This window comes from Gadus morhua, chromosome 10 (genome assembly GCF_902167405.1).
Source record: "Gadus morhua chromosome 10, gadMor3.0, whole genome shotgun sequence".
NCBI classification, from domain to species: Eukaryota; Metazoa; Chordata; class Actinopteri; order Gadiformes; family Gadidae; genus Gadus; species Gadus morhua.
Window position 1 is genome coordinate 9,070,993 of NC_044057.1, and position 27,171 is coordinate 9,098,163.

Genomic DNA, 27,171 nt, shown 5'->3' on the forward strand with positions numbered 1-27,171 from the left:
GTGTGTGTGTCTGTGTGTGTGTGTTTATGTTTGTGTGTGTGTGTGTGTGTGTGTGTGTGTGTGTGTGTGTGTGTGCGCGGGCGTCTGCTAATAAATGGAGTTCCTGAGGGTTAGCGGTCCTCCTATAGCCTGTGGGTTAGCCTGCTGGGTCAGCCTGTTGGCTTAGCAGTCCTCCGGTGGCCTGTGGGGTTAGCCTGCTGGGTGAGCCTGTTGGGTTAGCGGTCCTCCTGAGGGTTAGCCTGTGGGTTAGCGGACCTCCGTTAGCCTGCGGGGCTAGCGGCCCTCAGTTAGCCTGCGGACCAGCGGTCCTCCTGTGGGTTAGCCTGTGGGCTAGCGGTCCTCCTGAGCGTGCCCAGAGGCGTGCTCCTGGCAGTAGAGCTCTCCCTCGATGAGGTAGTAGCCTCGGTGCTTCAGCTCCGTCCCGCAGAACGCACACAGGAAACACGCGGGGTGGCGCCACTTCTCTCCTGCGTGGACCACCGGGCCGCTGCGATGGACACAAGATGGATGAGTGAATACACTTCGCTCTTTGTAAACTGGTACTTCGCTCTTTGTAAACACAGACACAAACTTTGTGTCTGGTGACGTGTGCTCTCAGTTGATTTGAACTTTTGCTAAGCATTAACTCATTAGTTAGGCATTCATTTTCATGTCCATTCCCAGTGTTATGTGTGTATGTTTTACTCCACAGTGGTTGGCTTGGTTTCGACAGCTATATGGTGGTGGGCGTCGCTCCAAAATTCCCAATGTCTTCTTCAAGGGCCTCAGACTGTATGATGAACTTTGATGCCTATCAGCTTGTGTTGTGTTTCTATGTCTGTATGCTTATGTAGGTTTATATGTATGTGTATGTATGAGAATATATAATATGGATACACTACATATATATATGTTTATACTCATAAATCTATATATACAGATATGATACGAATATATCATGTTTTTATCATGTATATATATACACAGTATATATGTATCTATATATATATGAATGAACATATTTTTATTGTAAAAGATGAACCCATTTGTTCATGTTTAATATGATGCTTCAGCTCATTAGTGACACAACCGTCAAACCTAGCGTCCATGTTGGCTGAAGGTTGGCCTCACAGACCAAAGCTTCTGGGTTTGACTGTCTAACCTAATTTCTAACCCCTCTCTGTGTCATAAAGATCAGTCTCTGGATCTGCTTTAACACAACAGCTCAACATGCTGATTTGCTGAATTGTGGGAAACGACAATCTCCAAGGGTTGGAGTGAATTAGTCGCGTACTAAGCGGTTTTCCAGAACCTCCTTGAGGCTAACTGGAATGATCCATGACCAAACTCTACCTCAGGAGCTCTTCGTCACCATTGGAGTCCGCCAATGGATCCATCATGAGTCCATTCAGACTTCATGCGTCCAAACATTTGAACCTATCAAACTCAGTTATCACCGACTCTCAACTTTGTTTTGTCTGAAGCCTCAACATCATTGGCTGCCAGCATGTCTCCCCATGGTGGGCATCAATTGAACTCCGAGAATCTCTTTTGTGCACCTGCCTGATTCAGGGAGTTCTTCCTTAGTGTGTTTTCAGTATGAGGAGCATTTCAGGGTGACATAATATATGGCCTGTAAAGCCCATGAGACCAACTGGGATTCAAAATCAAATTAGGTGACGTGACCCTCTGGAACTCCCTCTGTGTGCTACGCAGCATTGGATGTGAGCCTTGACCTCCCCACCTGCCCCTCCTAGCCCCCTCTGAGCCCCCACATCAGGGGAGGAGCATCCCCCAGTGGGTTCAGTTCCAGGTTCTGCTGCCTGATGCTTTTCTGGCGTCACACTGACCAGTATGGCCCTTCCTGTGGCTAATGGGATCACTGGGAGCCATTACCATTGAGAGCTATAACTGAACATTGTGGTCAGTTGGAATGACAGCCAGTGGTAGGCTAATGGTTTCACCGGTTGGACAAGCAGATCGTTCCACTGGTCTGATTCAACTGGACGGATGAACTCAACGTACCGCTCTGATTCTGATTGGTCAGTCTGCAGCTTAGAGTCTAACTCAGAACTCCTTATGTAATCTTTGTAATGTGTTAAAACAAAAGCACCGGGCAGACAGGAGAGTTCTAGAATGTGTAGAGTGCTTTCATTCAGAGATGCTAAATGTGAAATCCGATTGACTAAAGTACCAATCAAATATGTGTTGGGCGACATGTTGGGCGGACTGATACGACTGGTCAGGGTTTAGCATAGGCTTGTTTATGAAATGTACATTTAGTATCATGTTCATTCTTACATGATCCCTTTTCCACAGACATCACAGAGAGGGAGCTTCTGTAACTTAGCAGCCGGAGGCTGAGGTCTGCTCAGTGGAGCTGTCACGTGTCTGGTGGCGGGGCGGCTGACACCTGCACACCAACACATCATCAACACTCCCATTTAGGGGTTATAATGAATAAGTATTATTATTAATTAATTGTATTTATAGTAAAAACAATAAAAGTAATGAAAACAATAATAATAATCCTCATCATCCTCATCGTCATCCGCTTATCCGGGGTCGGGTCGCGGGGGGAGCAGCTCAAGCAGGGGGCCCCAGACTTCCCTTTCCCGGGCCACATTGACCAGCTCTGACGGGGGGATCCCGAGGCGTTCCCAGGCCAGTGTTGAGATATAATCTCTCCACCTAGTCCTGGGTCTTCCCCGAGGTCTCCTCCCCACTGGACGTGCCTGAAACACCTCCCAAGGAAGACGCCCAGTGGGCATCCTTACCAGATGCCCGAACCACCTCAGCTGACTCCTTTCTAAGTAAAGGAGCAGCGGCTCTAATCCGAGTTCCTCACGGATGGCTGAGCTTCTCACCCTATCCCTAAGGGAGACGCCAGCCACCCTTCTGAGAAAACTCATCTCGGCCGCTTGTACCCGCGATCTCGTCCTTTCGGTCATCACCCAGCCCTCATGACCATAGGTGAGGATAGGAACGAATATCGACCGGTAGATCGAGAGCTTTGCCTTGCGGCTCAGCTCTCTTTTCGTTACAACGGTGCGGTAAAGCGAACGCAATACCGCCCCCGCTGCTCCGATTCTCCGGCCAATCTCACGCTCCATAGTACCCTCACTCGCGAACAAGACCCCGAGGTACTTGAACTCCTTCACTTGGGCTAAGGACTCATTTCCTACCCGGAGTAAGCAATCCACCGGTTTCCTGCTAAGAGTCATGGCCTCAGATTTAGCGGTGCTGATCCTCATCCCAGCCGCTTCACACTCGGCCGCCAGCCGATCCAGTGAGTGCTGAAGGTCACAGGCCGATGATCCAATGAGGACCACATCATCTGCAAAAAGCAGTGACGAGATCCTCAGACCACCGAACTGCAACCCCTCCCCACCACGACTACGCCTCGATATCCTGTCCATGTATATCACAAACAGGATTGGTGACAAGGCGCAGCCCTGGCGGAGACCAGCACCCACTGAGAACGAAACTGACTGGCTGCCGAGAACACGAACACAGCTCTCGCTTTGGGAGTACAAAGATTGGATGGCCCTGAGGATAGACCCCCTTACCCCATACTCCCGCAGCACCTCCCACAGTTTCTCCCGGGGGACCCGGTCATACGCCTTCTCCAGATCCACAAACCACATGTAGACCGGAAGGGCATACTCCCAGGCCCCCTCCAGGATCCTTGCGAGAGTGAAGAGCTGGTCCGTAGTTCCACGTCCGGGGCGAAAACCGCATTGTTCCTCTTCAATCTGAGGTTCGACGATCGGCCGAACCCTCCTTTCCAGCACCTTGGAGTAGACTTTATCAGGGAGGCTGAGAAGTGTGATACCCCGGTAATTGGCACACACTCTCTGGTCCCCCTTTTTGAACAGGGGAACCACCACCCCGGTTTGCCACTCCTTTGGCACTGTTCCCGACTCCCACGCGATGTTGAATAGGCGTGTCAACCATGACAGCCCCTCAACACCCAGAGCCTTTAGCATTTCTGGCTAGATCTCATCAATCCCTGGGGCTTTGCCACTGCGGAGATGTTTGACTACCTCAGTGACCTCCACCAGGGAAATTGACGACGAAACACCATCAACCTCGAGCTCTGCCTCCAACATAGAGGGCGTGTTATTCGGATTCAGGAGTTCCTCAAAGTGTTCCTTCCAACGTCCGACGACCTCCTCAGTTGAGGTCAACAGAGTCCCATCCTTACTGTACACAGCTTGGATGGTTCCCCGTTTCCCCCTCCTGAGGTGCCGGATAGTCTTCCAGAAACACTTTGGTGCCGACCGAAAGTCCTTCTCCATGGCCTCTCCGAACTTCTCCCACACCCGCTGCTTAGCCTCCGACACGGCAGCCGCTGCAGCCCTTCGAGCCTGTCGGTACCTTGCAACCGAGTCAGGAGTCCTCCAGGATATCATATCCCGGAAGGCCTCCTTCTTCAGTCGGACGGCTTCCCTGACCACCGGTGTCCACCACGGTGTCCGAGGGTTACCGCCCCTTGAGGAGCCTAAGACCCTGAGGCCACAGCTAGCCACCGCAGCTTCAGCAATGGAGGCTTTGCCCACTCTGGCTCAATGCCCCCAACCTCCACAGGAATGCCAGAAAAGCTCCGCCGGAGGTGTGAGTTGAAGATACCTAGGACGGGGGCCTCCTCCAGACGTTCCCAGTTCACCCGCACTACTCGTTTGGGCTTACCAGGTCTATCCGGAAATTTCCCCCATTCCATGATCCAACTCACAACCAGATGGTGGTCGGTTGACAGTTCCGCCCCTCTCTTTACCCGAGTGTCCAAAACATGCGGCCTCAGATCAGATGACACGATCACGAAATCGATCATCGATCTTCGGCCTAGGGTACTCTGGTACCAGGTACACTTATGAGCACCCTTATGTTCGAACATGGTGTTTGTTATGGATAATCCATGACTAGCACAGAAGTCCAATAACAAACGACCGCTCGGGTTTAGATCAGGGAGGCCGTTCCTCCCCACCACGCCTCTCCAGGTGTCTCCATCGTTGCCCACGTGGGCGTTGAAGTCTCCCAGCAGAACTACGGAGTCCCCTACTGGAGCCCCATACAGGACTCCATTCAGGGTCTCCAAGAAGGCCGAGTACTCTGAGCTGCTGTTTGGTGCATACGCACAAACAACAGTCAGAGTTTTCCCCCCTACAACCCTTAGGCGCAGGGAGGCGACCCTCTCGTCTACCGGGGTGAACTCCAACACCGCGGCGCTCAGCCGGGGATTTATGAGTATCCCCACACCCGCCCGGCGCCTCACGCCCTCGGCAACTCCGGAGAAGAATAGAGTCCAACCCTTATCCAGGAGTACGGTACCAGAGCTGAGACTGTGCGTGGAGGTAAGCCCCACCAGATCTAACTGATAGCGCTCCACCTCCCTCACAAGCTCCGGTTCCTTTCCCCACAGCGAGGTGACGTTCCACGTCCCCAGAGCCAGCTTCTGCCGCCCGGGTCTGGTCCGTCGAGACCCCTGACCTTCGCTGCCACCCATGTGGCTGCGCACCCGACCCCAACGGGTCTTCCCACAGGTGGTGGGCCCATGGGATGAAGAGAGGGGGGGTGCCACGTAGTTTGTTCGGGCTGTGCCCGACCGGGCTCCGTGGCAAACCCGGCCACCAGGCGCTCGCCATCGAGCCCTCCGTCTGGGCCTGGCTCCAGACGGGGGCCCCGGGCTTCCTCCGGGCGGGGTCACATCTCCTCTTTTTACGTTATTCATTGGAGTTCTTTGAACCATTCTTAGTCTGGCCCCTCACCTGAGACCACTCTGCCATGAGAGACCCTACCAGGAGCACAAGGCTCCAGACAACACAGCTCTCAGGTTCACAGGGACACGCAAACCTCTCCACCACGATAAGGTGACGGTTCCAGGAGAGGGAATAATAATAATATTTATTATTATTATTCCACTTCTGAATCGATGTAAACATACTGTTGTTGTTGTCGTCAATGGTTTCCATGGACACCACCGCTGGCGCCGCTCCGAAAGGCCGCGGCCGAACGTTGAATTTGTGCTCAAAATGTCCGAGCTCCTGGAGGTGGAGAAGAGGACAGACAGACAGACAGACAGACAGACAGACAGACAGACAGACAGACAGACAGACAGACAGACAGACAGACAGACAGACAGACAGACAGACAGACTGACGTTAACCTCACCACAGGGAGCTAGAAATTACCAGAGATTGTTAACAACATGCTTTATAATTAATTCATCAGTTGTCTTGTAATATAATAATAATATCAAATATTTATTGGATATTTATCTTTAATCCATTGTCAGATGACTTTGAGGCAGGGGAGATATCCTGGATGATATGAATTACATTGTAGGGTCAAATGCATCAGGCATATGGAAATCCACAAACATGTTGTTCTAGAAATCACACAGCAGCCAAGATGGGAACTGATCTATGACCTCCGTGTATCATCAGTAAAACCTCCTCCCAGACCCCTTCCATCTCAACTGACCCTCAGGGTCACTCTTCATTAGTTCATGTTGCTTCTGTCGACTTCTTGTATGGGTCATATTTGTACCTTTTCATTAGCCTGCAGGTTGACTCTGAAAGGCTCCATCTGAGGGGACCACAGTCTGGTCTCCGGTCTGTATGAGCACACAAACACAAAGACAAGCAATTGTTACACACTTATTATACTTAATACACACTACATTAACAGTACATAAGGGATAATGATTTATCGTCAGTCCAGACCAACTAGCAGACAGTCGGTCTGCTACTTGGTCTACCCATTATGTAAAGCAACAGGCTGAGGACAGTAGAGTATCACTCCTCTTTCCAGGACTGAATTGTTTTAGCGCACCGCTGATCGCTAACCTATTCAAGCAAGATCACTGTTATATATCCTTATGATCAGATCCCTGTCAAATATCCTAATGATCAGATCCCTGTCAAATATCCTAATGATCAGATCCCTGTTATATATCCTTATGATCAGATCCCTGTTATCCTTATGATCAGATCCCTGTTGTATATCCTTATGATCAGATCCCTTTTATATATCCTTGTGATGAGATCCCTGTCATATATCCTTATGATCATATCCCTGTTATATATCCTGATGATTAGATCCCTGTACACAGTGTGTATTGACCTTTCTATTTTGAAACAAAGCTGCTGGGTGGAGCTTAGGATGGCGTTCTGGCCCTCAGAAAGAGTCATAGCGTCTGTGGCCACGCCTCCAATAGCGAGGATGACATCACCACGACACAGGTTGGCCAATGACGCCTTTCCCCCCGGCGTTACCTGAGAAACATAAGAGCTAAGAGTTCTGCAACTCGATCAGCACAAAAATCAACACTACGAAAAAAAACATGTTATTTTTTCTAATTCAGCGAGCAAGAAACCAAAACCCCAAATCAACCTCTAGGGAGGCGCCACCTAGAGGTAACAACACAGACTGGTGTTCGGAAACAGTGTGTGTGTGTGTGTGTGTGTGTGTGTGTGTGTGTGTGTGTGTGTGTGTGTGTGTGTGTGTGTGTGTGTGTGTGTGTGTGTGTGTGTGTGTGTGTGTGTGTGTGTCTCAGTATAAACGTGATCTTATAAAGCTATCATAAGCATGATGATATCACTGCTGGAGCATTTGACTCGCTGCACAGCTCCATGCTGCTCCCCCCCCCTGCCCCCCTCTCTCTCCAACAAACATGTTTCAGACTGGAGTCGTGCTTCCCACTGTGGTCCTTTGGTCACTCACCCTCCCGATGCTGATAGGCTGATTGTTCTCCTTTCCACCTGTTATTCTGAAGCCCCAGGGTGCCCCTCCCTCCAGCACCACGTTCTGTGGCATTCTGTCTCTCACCCCTTCTTCTCTCGCCCCTCTTCTCCTGTCACCCCTCTTATTCTCTCTTCCTCTTCTTCTTCGTCTTCTTCTATGTACTCATTATTTTACGAAGCTGCACCTTATGATGTGTTCTTAACCTGACACACTCCTGCTCTAGAGGGTCTCCCTCTGTAGCTCTGCCTCTGTCAACTCACTGCCCAGTGAAACACGCTCTCTAGCTCCGCTCAGTGTGTGTATGTGTGTGTGTGTGTGTGTTTGTGTGTGTATGTGTGTGTGTGTGTGTGTTTGTAGATCCCTGTCACGCCCCTTTCAAGAGAGTCCAAGCTGATTGGCCTATATACAGAGATAATATCAACTTACAGACAGACAGACTGACACCCACACCAAACACACACACACACACACCAAATACACACACACACACACACACATACAAACTGGGATCATACTTGTGTCTGGGGCTCATATCAAGGAAAGGTTGTTTATACTCGGAAATAGTTCGGTATTCAATATATTTAAGAATCGATGTATTCAAGAATCTTCCTCTATTGAACAATCTTCTATTTGAATGTGCTATCGTACACTCAGTGAGATGACAGAGTTTAACACATTGTCTATCATTGTTTTTAGATCCTTTAAAAATAACGTTGCTTAGTTAGTGACTATGACCAAGTTCTCTTTCATAAACTAAATGTGATGTCAACAGATCAGTACGTCTGTCTCTTGAAATGAAACTGTATAAGATGACAAAATGAAATGTGTACAACTAATAAACCAGCCAAGGGAGGGGCCCTAGACTGTTTTTAGCTGCTGACCACAGGGACAGCCTTCACATTAACACCTGTTCAGTTCACATTTAAAGACACATCGCACCCTAACTTCAAACCAGCACGCCCCCCCCCCCCCCCCACACACACACACACACACACACACCACACACACACACACACACACACACACACACACACACACACACACACACACACACACACACACACACACACACACACACACTAGTAAAAACAATGGGCGGGGCCTTCTCTCTGACTGAAATAGAAACAGTACCTGAAATAACATTTAGAACAAAATTTGAACCATTTTGGGATATCATTTTATTTGAATTTCTTACATCAACAGTATCTCTTCTATTTCAAAAACAATGGAAAAAAAAAATTCATTCCAGAGTGGATCTGCACTGACCGAGGATAACATCCAGATAGGTTTTGCAGCTGGTGTGCTGGCAGTCACAGAAAGCATTTGATGGATATATGTTTCCACTTCTTGTAATTACCAGATACTCCCTTGCCTCTCACGTTGACTTTTAAGTTATAAAACATGTTATTTCATACGTCTTGCTTCAAAAAAGCAGTTCCATATTCATATTTAGTCCGTTCCACAACTAACTGTTGCAGACTGGTTATTTCACATAGCAATGCTAGCATCTTCCGATCGTATTCCTACACCTTTTCAGCATGAATGGCAGTGATCTGCTCTTAAATAAGCCAACATCTACTAAAGCATACATTGTGTACACACATATTCCTTATTAAAGGAAATCTCTGGAAACAACACAATCTTAATCTAATCCTATCGCTGAGACTTCCTTGACACTTGTCCGTTCCACAAACATGACACACTTTTTGACAACATTATTAACAAAAATAAAATAGATCGCTTTCAAAAGAATAAATAATAAGTAAAGGTCATCACATTACATTGGGGATGATGCAAGGACACCAACAAATACACACCATGCAGACACACACACAGACACATACACAAACACACACACACAGAGAAAATAAATTTGATCGCTGGTCAGCCTACGGGGTCAGAGGTCACAGACGTCTGACGTAATTCCCTGGAAATGTCCCAAAGAAACGGCTCCGTCTGGAAGTGCCTGACAAACACAAATACACGCAAATACACAAAAATACACAAAGCACACAAACAAACACAACACATATGTTTTAGTGTTTAAGCTTGATACTTTCTTTTAATCAAAAGTTGTGAATCTTACCTATCTTCACCAGTGTAGTCTAGTACCCCTCGTACCTCTAGCAACCCTAGTGCCTCTAGTACCTCTAGTACCACTAGGACCACTAGTATCTCTAGTACCCCTAGTATCCCTAGTACCTCTAGTCACCCTAGTACCCCTAGTAACCCTAGCACCTATAGTACCCCACAGTACCCCTAGTACCTCTAGTACCCCTAGTGCCTCTAGTACCCCTAGTACCCTCTAGTACCCCTAGTACCCTCTAGTACCCCTAGTACCTCCCAGTACCCCACAGTACCCCTAGTACCTCTAGTCCCTCTAGTACCTGCCTGACACCATGACAGTGCCAGTTAGCTTGCTGTAAGAACAAAGAGTTTGTGGTGGCAGAAATAAATGAACAATAGAACGTTTCTAAAGGCTTTCTTAATGTCTATTTTGCCAAAAGTGTATGAATGATTTATTAATGTTTCCAATGGAAAGCTAACAGCCAAAAGTACATTTGCTGATTCGTTCATAACTTCAGAACTGTGCTTGACCTAACAAAAAGTGTGTATGCCTAATGCACTGAATACATACTGTATATACATGTGTGTATTTGTTCATTGTATTAGAAGTTGGTCTGCACACACGCTTCGGACCCACATGCCACAGCCAAGTAGCGAGGGTATAGCGGTTTAACCCAGCTCAGTTACGGCTCGCGTTTCCACCCCTGACAGTACCCTTATGGTAGGGTGGGGTTAAAGCCGGATGGCGATCGCCACAGCAGCTACCTAAACATCATGACCTTATTCGTTTGGTTCACGTGACGTCACTGTAGCTTTGCGCCGCCATCTGGACAACCGATCCCACCCACTGACCCACTGATTTCAGTGGTAACTCAGCACCAACAACAACACCTATGACCACAATCAAACAATGAGGATGCGCTCTTTTATTCTCTTTAGTGCAGGTAATGAAAGGTTCTGAAAGATGGCATATCCATGTAGCTTACTAATGAATAAAATGCATACAAAAAAGTGACATATGACCCACTATGTTCTGCTCCATTTACCCAATGTTGACAACGTCACAGCCAAAGAGTATTGGTATTAATACCTCATTCATTGTCCAAAATAATCCATAATAATTCAAATCGGGTTTTGTTGTGTGTACAAAATCAATCTTGAAGAAAACTCGTCCCAAGCATCCTCTGCGAAATTATCGTCTATGATTTGATGACTGATTTCAACGATCAATGATAGTAACCCACCACAAACTGTTCACAAGAAGTCACAAATATATGGTACCAACTTCTATCAGATAAAGATTATTCCTCATTGCCTCATGTAGCCCAGGCTTCATAAGCTGTGAAAAAGTTAAAAGAAGAAAGAGTAAAAGTCCGCTATTACTTTGTATGAATGTGTGAGAGAGCGATAGCTGGGATTTATGGGGTTAACTGCGTCGGACAGAGCAGAGAGACGTGCGTCATGACGTCACGGTGAAGCGGCGTTGCAGGTGCGCATAACTGCGTGATAATTAGTGGGGGAGGAGAGAACGCACCGTTCGGTTGCACGATTGAAAAATATCTAGAAGTAGTTAAAAGTATCTAGAAGTAGTTGGAAAACACCGCGAGCTGACTCAAACGTCCACAGTTGATGTTGCCCGCTCGGCGGTGAATTTAATGTGTCTTTTGAATGTGGGGAGCGTCGAGTGGAGGTGTGTGTGCGTCAGTGCGAACTTGTCGCTAACTGCTAAATTGAAACCTTGTGCGTTGGCCGCTAGTGTAACGACCAAGGCGAATTAGCATTGAACTCGAGCTAACGCACGAGTTAACTGCTAACACCGTGGGGTAATTCTAAATGTTAAGCTATTGTGTGCATTGTATGGAAGGAGAGAAAAAGGGGGATTCATTATTTAATTCTGACAATTATTATTTAATTCGAGGACAATTGATGCTAAAAGGCTATTTTGAGTTATTTGAGTTTTTATTTCATTCACTGGTAAAGTGAGACCAATGTGGATAATATATTTTTGTTAATTGATTTAAATTAATATATAGGTCCTATTTATGTTATTATTTATTTTAACTGAAACAATGGCCTGTTGTAATTTACTGAGATGTATGAATGTGGCCTGTTCTACAGGTCAGGTTTTTGTGAAGGATTTGAATTGGTGACGCTCGATGTCGAGGGGACATCAGCGACACCGGTAGTCAACGATAGATAGGAGACCAGCACTGGATAGCCACCAGACAGCTTCCAGACATCCGCTGGAGATAACCAGATGGCGAGCCGAAACTAAGGAACAGAGTCAACTGAACTACCTCCCAAACCTGCGGTGTGGTAGGAAACACAAAGATCAAAGGGCCCCAACGATATAAACTGAGCTCATATCAAGGAAGAGAAGACCATAAAGACATTTCTTTATATTTCTATTTTATTTTGTGCGCATTTTATTATTTTCCATGTTGAAAATTGTTGTTAACAATACAGTTCTGAAACTATGTTTTGTGTGAGTGTGGTCAGTGTTGATGTTCCATCCTGGGCTCCATGAGCGTTAACCTAGAATCCTGGTAACTGGTCCAACTTCGAATTGAAACCGAAACCCAAAAATACCTGTAACCTCATAAGGCAAAGAGGGGTTACAGTAAGTGGCGAACCAGCCAGGAGCCCAGTTAGGTGACATCAATATTGCTTTATTCAAACATGGATTTTATCCAGAGGTCAAGTGTTAAAATTCCCAACGCAGTCATCGTTGATGGAATAACTGAGTCAGTTCAGGTTGAAAAAGTGATTGATTTCCTTAAGAAGTATGGTGCCATTCAGCGCACTCTTTTGGTTGAGGATGAGTCTTCTGATTTACACAAAAACCTGATTGTCGAGTACGCTAGTGGCTCAGCTGTACAAGCTATGCAGTCACTTTTACCATACAGACACACACTAAAAAGTGATTCAAATGTTGTGTACAATGTTGAGGCTTTAAGTAGTGTTTACACTTCTAAGCTAGGTAGCAGTGCTACAAAAACTTACCTGACAGAGCTAAAAGAGCTAGCAAAGCTAAGCGGCAAAGACTACGAAGCAGTCTTAAGAGAGATGATGATGCATATCGGTAGTGATTTTGAAAGCATGCAATCTGCAAACGAGCCGTCGCCTCTAGTACTCAGTGAGTTTCCTGTAGAGTCCCCACAGCCCACCAGTCCTTTCTCAGGTCCCCCTCAGGATGACAGTGGTGAAAACAGTGCTATGTCAGCACCAGTTGTTGATCAAAGAAGAGTCCTATCCCTTTCTGCGAGTGACATCAATCCACCAGAGGTTCAGAAAGTTGTGGTTGAACACATTGTGAGGAGGGGGGATGCAGGTTCTTCCTCTTCATTCCCAGTCCGACTTCGCTCATTTTCAGGGAAAATTCCCAGACCGAATAGTGAAGTGGACTATGATACTTGGCGTTCGCACATTGACCTTCTCTTGAATGATCCCAGTATGTCTCCTCTTCAAGTGTCTCGAAGGATCTTGGAGAGTTTGCTTTCACCTGCAGCAGATGTGGTAAGAGGCTTGTGCTCCAATTCATTGCCTTCAGCCTATTTGCAACTTCTAGATTCTGCTTTTGGTGCAGTTGAAGATGGAGAAGAGCTGTTTGCTCAATTCATGAGTACTCTCCAGGATCCAGGCGAGAAGCCATCAGCTTACCTACAGCGGTTGCAGCTCACGCTCAACCAGGCTGTTAAGAGAGGGGGGGTCGTACCAGGGGAAGTAGGTAAATACCTCCTCAAACAGTTTTGTAGAGGATGCTGGGACACTGCTCTGCTCTCTAGTTTACAACTTGAGCAGAAGATAAATCTTGCACCTCCGTTCTCAGAACTTTTGCTAATGCTACGTACTGAGGAGGACAGACAGGCAGTAAAAGCTAGTCGCATGAGGAAGCATGTAGGTTCCACAAGGCAGAGAGTTCAGCTCCAGTCACAAAGTAGCTGTATTGTTGAGCCAACAGAGAACCCAGAGACCCAGCCCAGTGCTATTGACGATCTTAGGAAGCAGGTAGCTAGCCTCCAGAGTCAGCTAACCACCTTAATGGATCAGAGGACGCCTGGGGGGTTTAGTGATAGAGGAGCTGCGGGAAAAACACAAAGCAGAGTGTCAACATCACACAGTACAAAACCAGACATGACGAAACAACCAAGAAAGAACTACACAAACAACCCCAGACCTTGGTATTGTTTTAGTTGTGGGGAGGATGGACACGTATCAACATTTTGCACCAATGACTCAAACCCGACTTTAGTGACTGAAAAGAGAAAAAAATTAGAGGAAAGACAGCATAAGTGGGAACAACAGAACTGCCCCGACTTACCTTTAAACTAGATTCAGTCTCTGTCGTGGGGCAGACAGGGGCTGAAGAGAAGCAACCACGTTCCTCAAAGAAATACAAGGTTCAAAAGTGTACCATTCAGAACACTCTAAAATAAACCACTCCTTTAAGCTTCCTTCTGGGTTGGTAGGTACCAGAAGTACAGCTCAAGTGACCATCAACGGTAAACAAGTTAACTGTCTACTTGATACAGGTTCACAGGTCACCACCGTTCCTCATTCATTTTATGAACAGCACCTAGCCGAACAAGAAATCAAACCCTTGCACGATCTCCTAGAGGTAGAGGGAGCAAACGGACAATCCGTGCCCTACCAAGGTTACATTGAAATGACAGTTGTCTTTCCACAGGCGTTGCTTGGTGTTTCGATCGAGGTACCTACCCTTGCTTTGGTTGTGCCTGATGTCAGGGCCACCTCACAGTCTCTTGTGCTTATAGGTACCAACACCATGGATGTCTTGTATGACACATTTTCGGAAGGTGATTCAACCAACTATCAGCCAGCCCATTACGGCTACCAAGCTGTGATCAAGGTCCTTGAACTCAGACGCAGACAGGCTAGCAATAGCCATGGCATGGTGAAGCTACAAGAAAAGAAACCAGAGGTCGTTCCGGCTGGAAAGACCGTTGTCATCGAAGGTTTCACTGTACCTAACGACTTCCAGAATGAGAAGACTGTTGTTGTTGAGCATTCATCTTCATCTACTTTGCCTGGCGGGTTAATAGTGAAGTCTTGCTTGGTTGACTTTCCCAACCAGCGACCCTTCAAGCTTCCAGTCATCGTTAGTAATGTATCTGAACATGATGTTATCATCCCTGCAGGGTGTAAACTTGCAGACATCGGTACTTACCAGAGCGTCTTGTCCCAACAGCAAGTGAATCAACCAGCCGATGCTGAGTCATCTCAGAAGTCAAACTTGCACTTCAACTTTGGGGATTCGCCTATCCCACCCGATTGGAAAGAGCGCATTGTCGAGAAACTTCATAACATGCCAGAAGTGTTTGCGCAACACGACTTGGATTTTGGGCGAACAGATAAAGTGGCACATCACATTAAGCTTTCGGATGAGACTCCTTTCAAGCAGTGGCCTCGGCCAATACATCCAGCTGATGTTGAAGCTGTTCGCAAGCATATCCAAGAGCTCTTACAAACTGGGGTAATTAGGGAATCTGAGTCACCTTTTTCGTCCCCCATCGTGGTTGTCAAGAAAAAGAACGGTACTGTCAGACTCTGCATTGACTACCGCAAGCTGAACCTGCAGACAATAAAGGATGCATACGCACTTCCCAAGCTTGAAGACACCTTCTCTGCACTTTCAGGTTCTCAGTGGTTTTCGGTCCTCGATTTGAAGTCTGGTTATTACCAGATTGAAGTCGAAGAGAAAGACAAATCCAAGACAGCATTTGTATGCCCGCTTGGGTTTTGGGAGTTCAACAGGATGCCTCAGGGTGTGACAAACGCACCAAGTACCTTTCAAAGGTTAATGGAGAAATGCATGGGCGATATGCATTTGCAGGAAGTCTTGGTTTTCCTAGACGATCTGATCATCTTCTCAAAGACCTTGGAGGAGCATGAAGCCCGACTTATGAAGGTTCTTGGTCGTTTGAAGGAGTTTGGTCTAAAACTCTCACCTGAGAAGTGTTCTTTCTTTCAGACATCTGTCCGATATCTCGGACATGTCGTCTCCAGGAACGGGGTTGAAACTGACCCAGAGAAGATTGCTTCTCTCAAAACCTGGCCAGTCCCCCGAAACCTGCGAGAATTTAGGTCATTCTTGGGTTTTGCAGGGTACTACAGGAGGTTTGTGAAGGGTTACTCTGACATCGTGAAGTCCTTGCACGGCCTGACCTCCGGGTACCCACCTCCACGTAAGAAATCCAACTTGAAACCATCAACTGATCAGACTTACCATGACCCAAAGGCACCTTTTGGTGGTCGTTGGACACCTGCTTGTCAGCAGGCATTTAAGCAGGTCATTGAAGCGCTTACCACCGCTCCGGTATTGGGCTTCGCCGATCCTCAAAAGCCGTATGTACTACATACCGATGCCAGCACCAGCGGCCTTGGTGCTGTTCTTTATCAAGAACAAGAAGGTCAGCTCCGGGTCATAGCTTATGCGAGCAGGGGGCTATCGCGGAGTGAGAGCCGGTGCCCATAAGCTGGAATTCTTGGCACTTAAGTGGTCAGTCGCTGAAAAATTCTGTGACTATCTTTATGGAAATCACTTCACTGTAGTTACTGACAATAACCCATTAACGTATATCTTGACCACTGCAAAACTCGACGCAACGAGTTATAGATGGCTTGCAACCTTGTCTACCTTTTCATTCAAGCTTGTGTACAGACCGGGAAAACAAAACTCAGATGCCGACGGACTGTCGCGCAGACCTCATGGCGAACTGTCAGACGATCCCAAGTCGCAGAAGGAGAGGGAGCGGATCTGTCAGTTCACACGTGACCATCTCTCTGACCCGGACAGTATCGATGCTGTCGACCAAGCTGTTGTTCAAGCCATTTGTGAGAGGCAATTTGTCTACAGTGACAATCTTTATGTTCATGGTGGTGCTACTTTGGTCGAAACTCTTACCACCTCCACAAGAGCTGTACCTGACAGCTATGGGAAAGAGGACCGGCTTGGAGGATTGCCTTTCATCCCTCACTTAACTGAAGTTGAGTTAGCGAGTAAGCAAAGGGCTGATCAGTGTTTGAAGCATGTTATTTACCAACTTGAGTGCGGGGAGAAGCCACCTCCCACTCTACGGAACGAACTCCCAGAACTTCCACTCTTATTGAGAGAGCTACAGCGTCTTGAGCTCCTCAATGATGTGCTTTACCGAAGACGACAAGTCGGCGCCCAGACTTCTTATCAGCTGGTCTTGCCAGCTGAGCTCCGTGACATGGTCTTGGTGAGCTTACATGATCACATGGGACACATGGGTGCTGATCGTACCTTAGATCTTGCCAGAACAAGGTTATTTTGGCCAAAGATGGCTTTAGATGTTGAAAAGAAGGTGAAAACATGTGGCAGATGTGTGCGCCGAAAGGCATTGCCAGAGAGAGCGGCACCGTTGGTCAATATCAACACCACGAGACCTCTTGAGTTACTTTGCATGGATTTCCTTTCTTTGGAACCCGACAGTAGTGGAACAAAAGACATCCTTGTCATCACAGATCACTTTACGAAGTTCGCAGTTGCCATACCAACGCCCAACCAAAAGGCCCGAACTGTGGCGAAGTGTCTGTGGGACAATTTCATTGTACATTACGGGTTCCCGGAAAGACTCCACAGTGATCAGGGACCTGATTTCGAGTCCCACATGATCAAGGAACTTTGCCGAGTAGCTGGCATACATAAGGTGAGGACAACTCCGTACCACCCTCGTGGGAACCCTGTTGAGCGGTTCAATCGCACCTTATTGAACATGCTAGTTACCCTGGGGAATCAAGAGAAGTCTCGGTGGCGTGAGTTTCTTAAAACCGCTAGTTCACGCGTACAATTGTACGAGGAGCGAGGTGACGGGGTTCACGCCATACGAACTCATGTTCGGCCGCCAGCCTCGCTTACCAGTCGATCTCGCTTTTGGTTTGCCTGTGCAGGGTGGTCAGCACACGTCGCACTCTCAGTATGTTCAGACTCTCAAGTCTCGTCTTCAGGAAAGCTACAAAATGGCAACAACAAATGCTGCAAAAACAGCAAGTCGAAACAAAACAAGATATGACAAGCGTGTAACGGCTTCGGACTTGGATGTTGGAGACCGAGTTCTCATCAGAAATGTCCGCTTACGGGGAAAGCACAACATTTCTGATAAATGGGAAGCAACTGTCCATGTTGTGGTAAGCAGAGCTGGAACACTCCCAGTGTACACAGTGAAGCCTGAGAACCGTGAAGGTCCTTTAAGGACATTACATAGGGACTTACTACTTCCGTGTGGCTACTTACCAACAGAGGACAGCCATCCTGTCCCACAGTCCGGGAAGCGTAGGCCGTCGACTCGTGCAAATCCTTCCCCAGATGAAACAATCCCCTCGGACGAGGAGGAAGATGAGATCATTCCTATCTACTGGTTCAGGGATCCTTCAAGTGTTCAGGTCCCAACTTTTCATAACACAGCTCAGTTTAATCCAGGAATATCCCCTGAGCAAGATGCACAATGTCAGATACTTCCACTTGATCATCTTGTTGAGAGTACTCCAAGTGTTCAGCGTGTTGATTATTTACCTGAGATTGACAAACAACCTTTTAGGCTTGACTGTACTACAGACGCCTCTCTGGTACTTGACCAGGCTGATAGTCAGCCAAGTGACATTGCACATTCGACTACTGACATAGCCGCAACGGCTGAACCAATGGGTTTTACTGAAAATGACTGTACTAACACGCAATGTGACAAATCTCCAGACGTTCCATGTGACACTGGTGACAATCAGACAGTAGGTACATGTACATCTGATACACAAGAGCAAGAACAGGTTAGTTCTGTTCGACATTCAACTCGGACTAAGGGCCAACCTAACCGACTCACATACACGGAACTAGGTAGCCCGTTGTTAGCTATGATGCAGTAATTTCTTCGTGGCTTATCAACAGTTGTTGAAACTACTTTGAATGAGAACTTTGTAGGCTCCTCTTCCTCAACTTCCCAGGTAGTAACTACGCAACCCTTGCCATGTCCCGGGACGGGCATGAGCTCAGGGGGGGAGAGTGTAGCCCAGGCTTCATAAGCTGTGAAAAAGTTAAAAGAAGAAAGAGTAAAAGTCCGCTATTACTTTGTATGAATGTGTGAGAGAGCGATAGCTGGCATTTATGGGGTTAACTGCGTCGGACAGAGCAGAGAGACGTGCGTCATGACGTCACGGTGAAGCGGCGTTGCAGGTGCGCATAACTGCGTGATAATTAGTGGGAGAGGAGAGAACGCACCGTTCGGATGCACGATTGAAAAATATCTAGAAGTAGTTAAAAGTATCTAGAAGTAGTTGGAAAACACCGCGAGCTGCCTCAACAGTCCACAGTTGATGTTGCCCGCTCGGCGGTGAGTTTAATGTGTCTTTTGAATGTGGGGAGCGTCGAGTGGAGGTGTGTGTGCGTCAGTTCGAACTTGTCGCTAACTGCTAAATTGAAACCTTGTGCGTTAGCCGCTAGTGTAGCGACCAAGGCGAATTAGCATTGAACTCGAGCTAACGCACGAGTTAACTGCTAACACCGTGGGGTAATTCTAAATGTTAAGCTATTGTGTGCATTGTATGGAAGGAGAGAAAAAGGGGGATTCATTATTTAATTCAGACAATTATTATTTAATTCGGACAATTGATGCTAAAAGGCTATTTTGAGTTATTTGAGTTTTTATTTCATTCACTGGTAAAGTGAGACCTATGTGGATAATATATTTTTGTTAATTGATTTAAATTAATATATAGGTCATATTTATGTTATTATTTATTTTAACTGAAACAATGGCCTGTTGTAATTTACTGAGATGTATGAATGTGGCCTGTTCTACAGGTCAGGTTTTTGTGAAGGATTTGAATTGGTGACGCTCGATGTCGAGGGGACATCAGCGACACCGGTAGTCAACGATAGATAGGAGACCAGCACTGGATAGCCACCAGGCAGCTTCCAGACATCCGCTGGAGATAACCAGATGGCGAGCCGAAACTAAGGAACAGAGTCAACTGAACTACCTCCCAAACCTGCGGTGTGGTAGGAAACACAAAGATCAAAGGGCCCCAACGATATAAACTGAGCTCATATCAAGGAAGAGAAGACCATAAAGACATTTCTTTCTATTTCTATTTTATTTTGCGCACATTTTATTATTTTCCATGTTGAAAATTGTTGTTAACAATACAGTTCTGAAACTATGTTTTGTGTGAGTGTGGTCAGTGTTGATGTTCCATCCTGGGCTCCATGAGCGTTAACCTAGAATCCTGGTAACTGGTCCAACTTCGAATTGAAACCGAAACCCAAAAATACCTGTAACCTCATAAGGCAAAGAGGGGTTACACTCACTTTAGCGTCCTTCACCCATCCAGCCACAGCATATTGGTTGGCATCAGTGCTCTTGAACGCTTTCAAGATATCTCCACTGTATGGGGAGGGATCTTGGACTAAATAAATATATATGTCATGAAAATTGATTTGAGGCAAGCGTGAGGCCGATACTAATCGACAAAAAAAACAAATAAGGATCGGAGCCTAAGATCGATTATTTTTTCCAGATATCTGTCACTCTCTAACATTCAGATGAGCGGTGTGGGCGGCCATACTAGGCGAGATCGGTCGTGCAAATGGCGGCGTTCCAGAAAACGTGACGTAGATGAACCGTATGAATAGCAGCCCCCAACAGTGTAGCCTCCTAATAAATCCAAGGAAAAAGAAGAATACGCACAATGAACAAGGAGCAACAATGTAGGACGTCCAAGAAGGACGGCAAACTTTTTTCTTTATTAAAGAAAAAAAAGATTCTTCAATAAACTAAGCTTTCGCCGTTGCCAAGAAATACCTTGAGGGTAATGTGTTTGTTTGTTATTATCCCCCTGTCGCACAGAAGTGCGATTCTGTCGACTAATCCACGGACGGCGGGTGTAGCTCGAATTTGCCGGCAGCCTGGCACCCTTTCAGGCGTTTAAGTACCCCAACGGAGGAGTACTGCGAGACGAGTATGGCTCAATATGGCCCTGGATCACGCCCACTATTGGCCACGGAAACGCGACCCGTGCCGCACCTTTCCAGAGTGAACCAACCCGCACCCTCGGGGGAAATGCGCCACAGTACCCCTAGTCCCCCTAGTACCTCTGGTACCTCCAATACCCATAGTACTTCTAGTACCCCTAGTACCCTCTAGTACCCCAAGTACCCTCTAGTACCGTCTAGTACCCCGAGTACCCCTAGTACCTCTAGTACCCCTTGTACCCTCTAGTACCCACAGCTTCTCCCTGAGGTCCTGCTGTCCACATTGAGTCTCACAGCCTCTCTCTGAGGTCAATGTTGTCCACCATGAGCCTCACAGCCTCTCTCTGAGGTCCATGCTGTCCACCATGAACCTAACACAGCCTCTCGCTGAGGTCCTGCTGTCACCAATGAGCCTCACAGCCTCTCTCTGAGGTCCATGCTGTCCACCATGAGCCTCACTGCCTCTCTCCGAGGTCCTGCTGTCCAAAATGAGCCTCACAGCCTCTCTCTGAGGTCCATGCTGTCCACCATGAGGCTCACAGCCTCTCTCTGAGGTCCCACTGTCCACCATGAGCCTCACTGTCCTACCTACAAACCAGCCGTCGTCACACTGCTCCATCACGTCGATGGTGTCTCCCTCCGTCAGCTCCAGCTCGTCCTCGTTGTGTGGGTTGTAGTTGTACAGCACTTTGAACCTGAACACACGTGACCCACAACATCCATACAGAGAGTGGTTCATTAATGTTACAAACGGTGGGCAGACCATTTCACTTGGTAAAAGGATTTGCACGTAACTTAATGATCTAGAAGTAATCAGAAAGCTTGATTATTATTCCATTAATTCTAACCTTTATAACATAAATGCTTGACATTTGAGCTTTTATCCTAATCGAGTGCTATAACTTATTCATTCATTTACTAATTTTAGTTGATTAATTTAATAGGCGTCTATGAGGGTGAGGCAGTGAAGGCTTTTGGCTTTAGCCTGTGTAGCCCTGAGACCGTAACTGTGATAAAGGCTACATAAATATATTGAGTATAGAAAACTGGGCAGTGGCTCTCATAGAAGATACTTTATTATTTGAAGTATGTAAACAGAATATATCCAGTATATATAAGAACTACTCACGGTTCTCCTCCACACTGGAGGCCTTCTTGAGTGAACGCTTGGCGCTACAGAATAGATTGAGAGGGAAACAGAGAGAGCGGGAACAGAGTTCATCAGGGTTTCATTAAAGAATTGAAGCATCCCCATGCAAAGGTTCGTTTCGATGCTTGGAAAGATGACAAATCTGTCGAACTGAATCATGTTGCGAACAAAACAATGAGAAAAATTATCCATGCGAGCGTATTACTGTTGCATCATGCTTATAGATAATTAGCGCATTTGTAACCACCTGCAATTTATATTTGAGACGATTATCTTGATAGACAACAATAGACCGGATCAGACAATAATACAGGCATTGGGAAAAGTATTTTATAAAGTCATAGGAACAACAAGCAAAGTATATAAAGGAGATTGAAATGCTGAAGCTAGCCGCTAACACTAGCGCCCTGCGCAGCATTTGTCTTTGACCCAAAGCACTACTACTACTACTACAGCTGATAAAGCAAAATTCGCTTTGGTTACAATATGTCTTTTGTTGACGTAGCAACAAAGTGTTGCCTAATGTTTTTCATATCGCACTCATTTTGGACAAAATTCATTCAAAACAAAAACTACCCCAGGCTCCATATTTTGATATGATGGGACAAAATAATATAAGCTCGGATATGTTGAGACACATCACGTTGATGAGCCTCACACACAGGGTCTGCACTCCACTCAGTGACATAAGGCCCAGTGTGTGGGACGTCAACAGGCAAACATTAACAGAACAGACAGTCCCTATTCCTTCATGGGATGCAGTCACCCAATCATTATCAGTTTAGAGGAACATTAAGTCTCACTGCCACACATGTGCTCAATTGAAACCAGGAGAGCATTAACAGTCCATGCACTTAGTGACCCCACACACACACACACACACACACACACACACACACACACACACACACACACACACACACACACACACACACATACACACACACACACACACACACACACACACACACACACACACGCATGCTAACCTGTACCCTGGGAGCAGGAGAGTGCGCGGGGCCCCGGGGGGGGGGAGTGACAGATTCGTCTGGAGGGGATGGGGCTACGTGGAGGTTTGCCTATCACCGCAACCTCCCTCTGGAAGGGCCACACACACACACACACACACACACACACACACACACACACACACACACACACACACACACACACGCGCGCGCACGCGCACGCACGCACGCACGCACGCACGCACGCACGCACGCACGCACGCACGCACGCACGCACGCACACGCACACACACACACGCACGCACAAACACACACACACACAAAGAACCACACGCACTTAGAAAAACACACACACACACATACACAACCACATCATGCACACACTTATCAGCAAGCATACTAATCAGCACTAAAATATAGATCAATCATAGCATGTTTATAATATATCAACTCATAAACTCACGTTAGTCATTATGATAGCCTACAATAGTGCTTTGTGACACAAATTATGCTCCAGTCAGCGTTAAATGAATATCTGGATACATTTAAATGTTGTCAGCTTCTTGAGTTGAGGACGTGAACCCCTGCCCCAGACATCACATCGGGCCTACTACCTGTATTCTGCTGTTCAATAATTAAATAATGCAATGCAAAATTTCAACAGGTCAAGTTATAGAAATCAAAACAAATATACATCTGATTGATAAAACTGATTGGAAAATATGTTCTCCCTTTTGGCCTACAGCAAATTGAAATCCTTTGAAGAAGGATATGTTAGAGCTCAACATCAAATGATCCCATTGTCGTATATCGACGTCTGTAACGACTGTAGGTGAAATCTGTGTTTGAAAGATGACCTTTGGGGTTATGACCTTTGGCCGGGGGGAGCGCAGCTCGGAGCGGAGTCTGGACAACAGCGGGGAGGGGGGGGGGGGAGGGGAGGGCTGGTTTTGGGATGGAGGAGTAAGAGGACAGAGGTCCTAAGGCTGACGAGGCCACAGAGCAGAAGGGTACAGCTGCAGAATCGGACTGATTAGCCTGTGGACGAAGATACAAGGAGAGCTTGTGTGTGCAGACCAACTTCTAATACAATGAACAAATACACACACATGTATATACAGTATGTATTCAGTGCATTAGGCATACACACTTTTTGTTAGGTCAAGCACAGTTCTGAAGTTATGAACGAATCAGCAAATGTACTTTTGGCTGTTAGCTTTTCATTGGAAACATTAATAAATCATTCATACACTTTTGGCAAAATAGACATTAAGAAAGCCTTTAGAAACGTTCTATTGTTCATTTATTTCTGCCACCACAAACTCTTTGTTCTTACAGCAAGCTAACTGGCACTGTCATGGTGTCAGTTGGTTTTGGCTGCTGTGGGCGTGCAGTGAAGTTTTGCATACTGTGTTTGGGGTGGTCGGGGGTCGGCTTAGCTCAGGAGGTAGAGCAGTTGACTTGTAACCGAAAGGTTGCTAGTTCGATCCCCAGCTCCTCCTAGCTGAGTGTTGATGTGTCCCTGAGCAAGACCATTAACCCCAATTGCTCCTGACGAGCTGGCTGTCGCCTAGCATGGTTGACTCTGCCGTCGGTGTGTCAATGGGCCCTATTTTAACGGTCTGAAACGCAAGTGGGAAAGCGCAAAGCGCAAGTAGCTTTGTGGGCGGTTCTACGGCGCTATCGCTATTTTACAGGCGGATAAATGACACTTGCGCCGCGGCGCAAGTGTCAAAAGGGTTGGTCTGAAGCAGCCTAATTACCTGTAGGTGTGGTTTGGGCGTAACGTGCAACAAACCAATGAGAGTGCCAGCTCCCATCCCCTTTAAGAGCCATGAGCGCATTTGAATCGGACGAGTTGATATTTTGACAGCGCGTCTGCAGTCTCCGATGAGACAGATGCACATGAATTTGCAAATGGCCTAGTTTATTGCCAAATAATGTGGCCTAATTCACACATGGAATAAGGGGTTTTCTTCCACAACTTCAGAAATACTGAGTCCTCAAATAAATTTCGGCAAAGAAAACGTATGATAGGCTATAACATATGATATGCGGTAACTGTGGTTCTATTTAATGATATACGCAATACATTATAAACATTGTTTCTTATCAGTATTGTATGCTATCCTAATATGCATGTGTCCCCGTGGTAATAGACATTGCCATTGATTGTATTATGCGTTACGTGTTTAGTTTGCCCAAGTGAAGGAGTTCAAGTACCTCGGGGTCTTGTTCGCAAGTGAGGGAACTATGGAGCGTGAGATTGGCCGGAGAATCGGAGCAGCGGGGGCGGTATTGCGTTCGCTTTACCGCACCGTTAGAGCTGAGCCGCAAGGCAAAGCTCTCGATCTACCGGTCTATCTTCGTTCCTATCCTCACCTATGGTCATGAGGGTTGGGTGATGACCGAAAGGACGAGATCGCGGGTACAAGCGGCCGAGATGAGTTTTCTCAGAAGGGTGGCTGGCGTCTCCCTTGTGCCGCTTTTCCACTGCATGGTACCAGCTCGACACGACTCGACTCAGCTCGCATTTTTTTGCGTTTCCACCGCGAAAACATGGTATCTGGTACCTGAAGTGGCTGCTTTTTCTAGTACCGCCTCGCTCTAGGTTCCAAGCGGCTGAGCCGATGCTAAAAGGTGACGTCGGCAGACGGCCGGCCACTGATTGGCCAGAGAGTGTGACGAAGTCACGAGAGCGACATGGCAACCATGCTGGTAACAGCCATAGCAGCGCCGCAGCCAACATATTCCACTTCTTCAACATGCCAGCTAATAATATGAACACGAATACCATCGCATCGATGTTCTCCATTGTTGTTATGTGGGTTATGTCCATGTGTGGGTTACGTAGGTGTTGTTTGCGTCGCGTACAAAAATACGTCACGGCCCTTTCACGCAGCCGACCCCGCCCACGTCCCGGAGGTACTATTTGTGGTGGAAAAGGACCCGCTCTGCTACCGTGTCGAGTCGTGTCGAGTCGTGTCGTGTCGAGTCGAGCTACATGTGCGGTGGAAAAGCGGCATTAGGGATAGGGTGAGAAGCTCAGCCATCCGTGAGGAACTCGGATTAGAGCCCCTGCTCCTTTACTTATGCCGCTTTTCCACCGCACATGTAGCTCGACTCGACTCGACTCGACTCGACACGACTCGACACGGCAGTAGCACGGGTCGTTTTCCACCGCAAATAGTACCTCCTGGACGTGGGCGGGGTCGGCTGCGCGAAAGGGCCGTGACGTATTTTTGTACGCGACGCAAACAACACCTACGCAACCCACACATGGAGAGAACCCACATAACAACAATGGAGGACATCGATAACATTACTATTATTAGCAGGCATGTTGAAGAAGTTGAAGAAGTGGAATATGTTGGCTGCGGCGCTGCTATGGCTGTTACCAGCATGGTTGCCATGTCGCTCTCGTGACTTCGTCACACTCTCTGGCCAATCAGTGGCCGGCCGTCTGCCGACGTCACCTTTTAGCATCGGCTCAGCTTCTTGGAACCTAGAGCGAGGCGGTACTAGAAAAAGCAGCCACTTCAGGTACCAGATACCATGTTTTCGCGGTGGAAACGCAAAAAATGCGAGCTGAGTCGAGTCGAGTCGAGTCGTGTCGAGCTGGTACCATGCAGTGGAAAAGCGGCATTAGAAAGGAGTCAGCTGAGGTGGTTCGGGCATCTGGTAACGATACCCACTGGGCGCCTTCCTTGGGAGGTGTTTCAGGCACGTCCAGTGGGGAGGAGACCTCGGGGAAGACCCAGGACTAGGTGGAGAGATTATATCTCAACACTGGCTTGGGAACGCCTCGGGATCCCCCCGTCAGAGCTGGTCAATGTGGCCCGGGAAAGGGAAGTCTGGGGCCCCCTGCTTGAGCTGCTCCCCCCGCGACCCGACCCCCGATAAGCGGACGAAGATGAGATGATGATGAGTGTTTAGTTTGCGTGTGTTTAAACAGAGCACACACGCGCGCCCGCATTCATTAATTCTTTTTAACACTCACTCGCGGTAAAACAATTTTTTTCACGATCAAATAGGCCTACTCATCAATCCTAAAAGTTATGGGCATGTAGGCCTACACGATGTCTGTGTCAAGAAAATATGTGTTTGCTGTACGGTGTTTGCAGATGCATTGATTAAAAAGTAGCCTACAACTTATTACCGCTGCATCAGCTGTTCTTTCCCAAATAATTTACCAAGAATGTGCGGCTAGGTAGATGAGAGAAGCAAAGTGTATGCGCGAGGTGCACAAGCAA

At 47.2% G+C, this 27,171-nt stretch overlaps 2 protein-coding genes across 5 annotated transcripts in view; both read right to left on the reverse strand.

Moving 5' to 3' along the window:
- Window positions 1-11: 11 nt before the first annotated feature.
- On the reverse strand, window positions 12-8,477 carry LOC115552401 (PDZ and LIM domain protein 3). Its single transcript, XM_030368465.1, has 6 exons — window positions 7,705-8,477; window positions 7,105-7,256; window positions 6,529-6,595; window positions 5,924-6,023; window positions 2,281-2,392; window positions 12-487 (listed from the first exon to the last, which is right to left on the reverse strand). Exons 1-6 carry the CDS (start codon window positions 7,795-7,797, stop codon window positions 331-333), a joined length of 681 nt encoding a protein of 226 aa, XP_030224325.1. The 5' UTR covers window positions 7,798-8,477; the 3' UTR covers window positions 12-330.
- Window positions 8,478-8,883: 406 nt separating this feature from the next.
- Window positions 8,884-27,171, reverse strand: part of LOC115552399 (uncharacterized) — a 100,332-nt gene continuing 82,044 nt past the window's right edge. For 3 of the 4 annotated variants that reach the window (XM_030368464.1, XM_030368463.1, XM_030368461.1), the window contains 3 exons: window positions 21,930-21,973; window positions 21,389-21,495; window positions 8,884-9,691 (listed from right to left, as the gene is read on the reverse strand). In XM_030368464.1, coding sequence (XP_030224324.1) covers window positions 9,630-9,691; window positions 21,389-21,495; window positions 21,930-21,973 — 213 coding nt within the window. In that variant the 3' untranslated portion in view covers window positions 8,884-9,629. Of the gene's footprint in view, window positions 9,692-21,388; window positions 21,496-21,929; window positions 21,974-22,945; window positions 23,049-27,171 lie in introns of all 4 variants that reach the window. The other variant, XM_030368462.1, reaches the window with a different exon arrangement.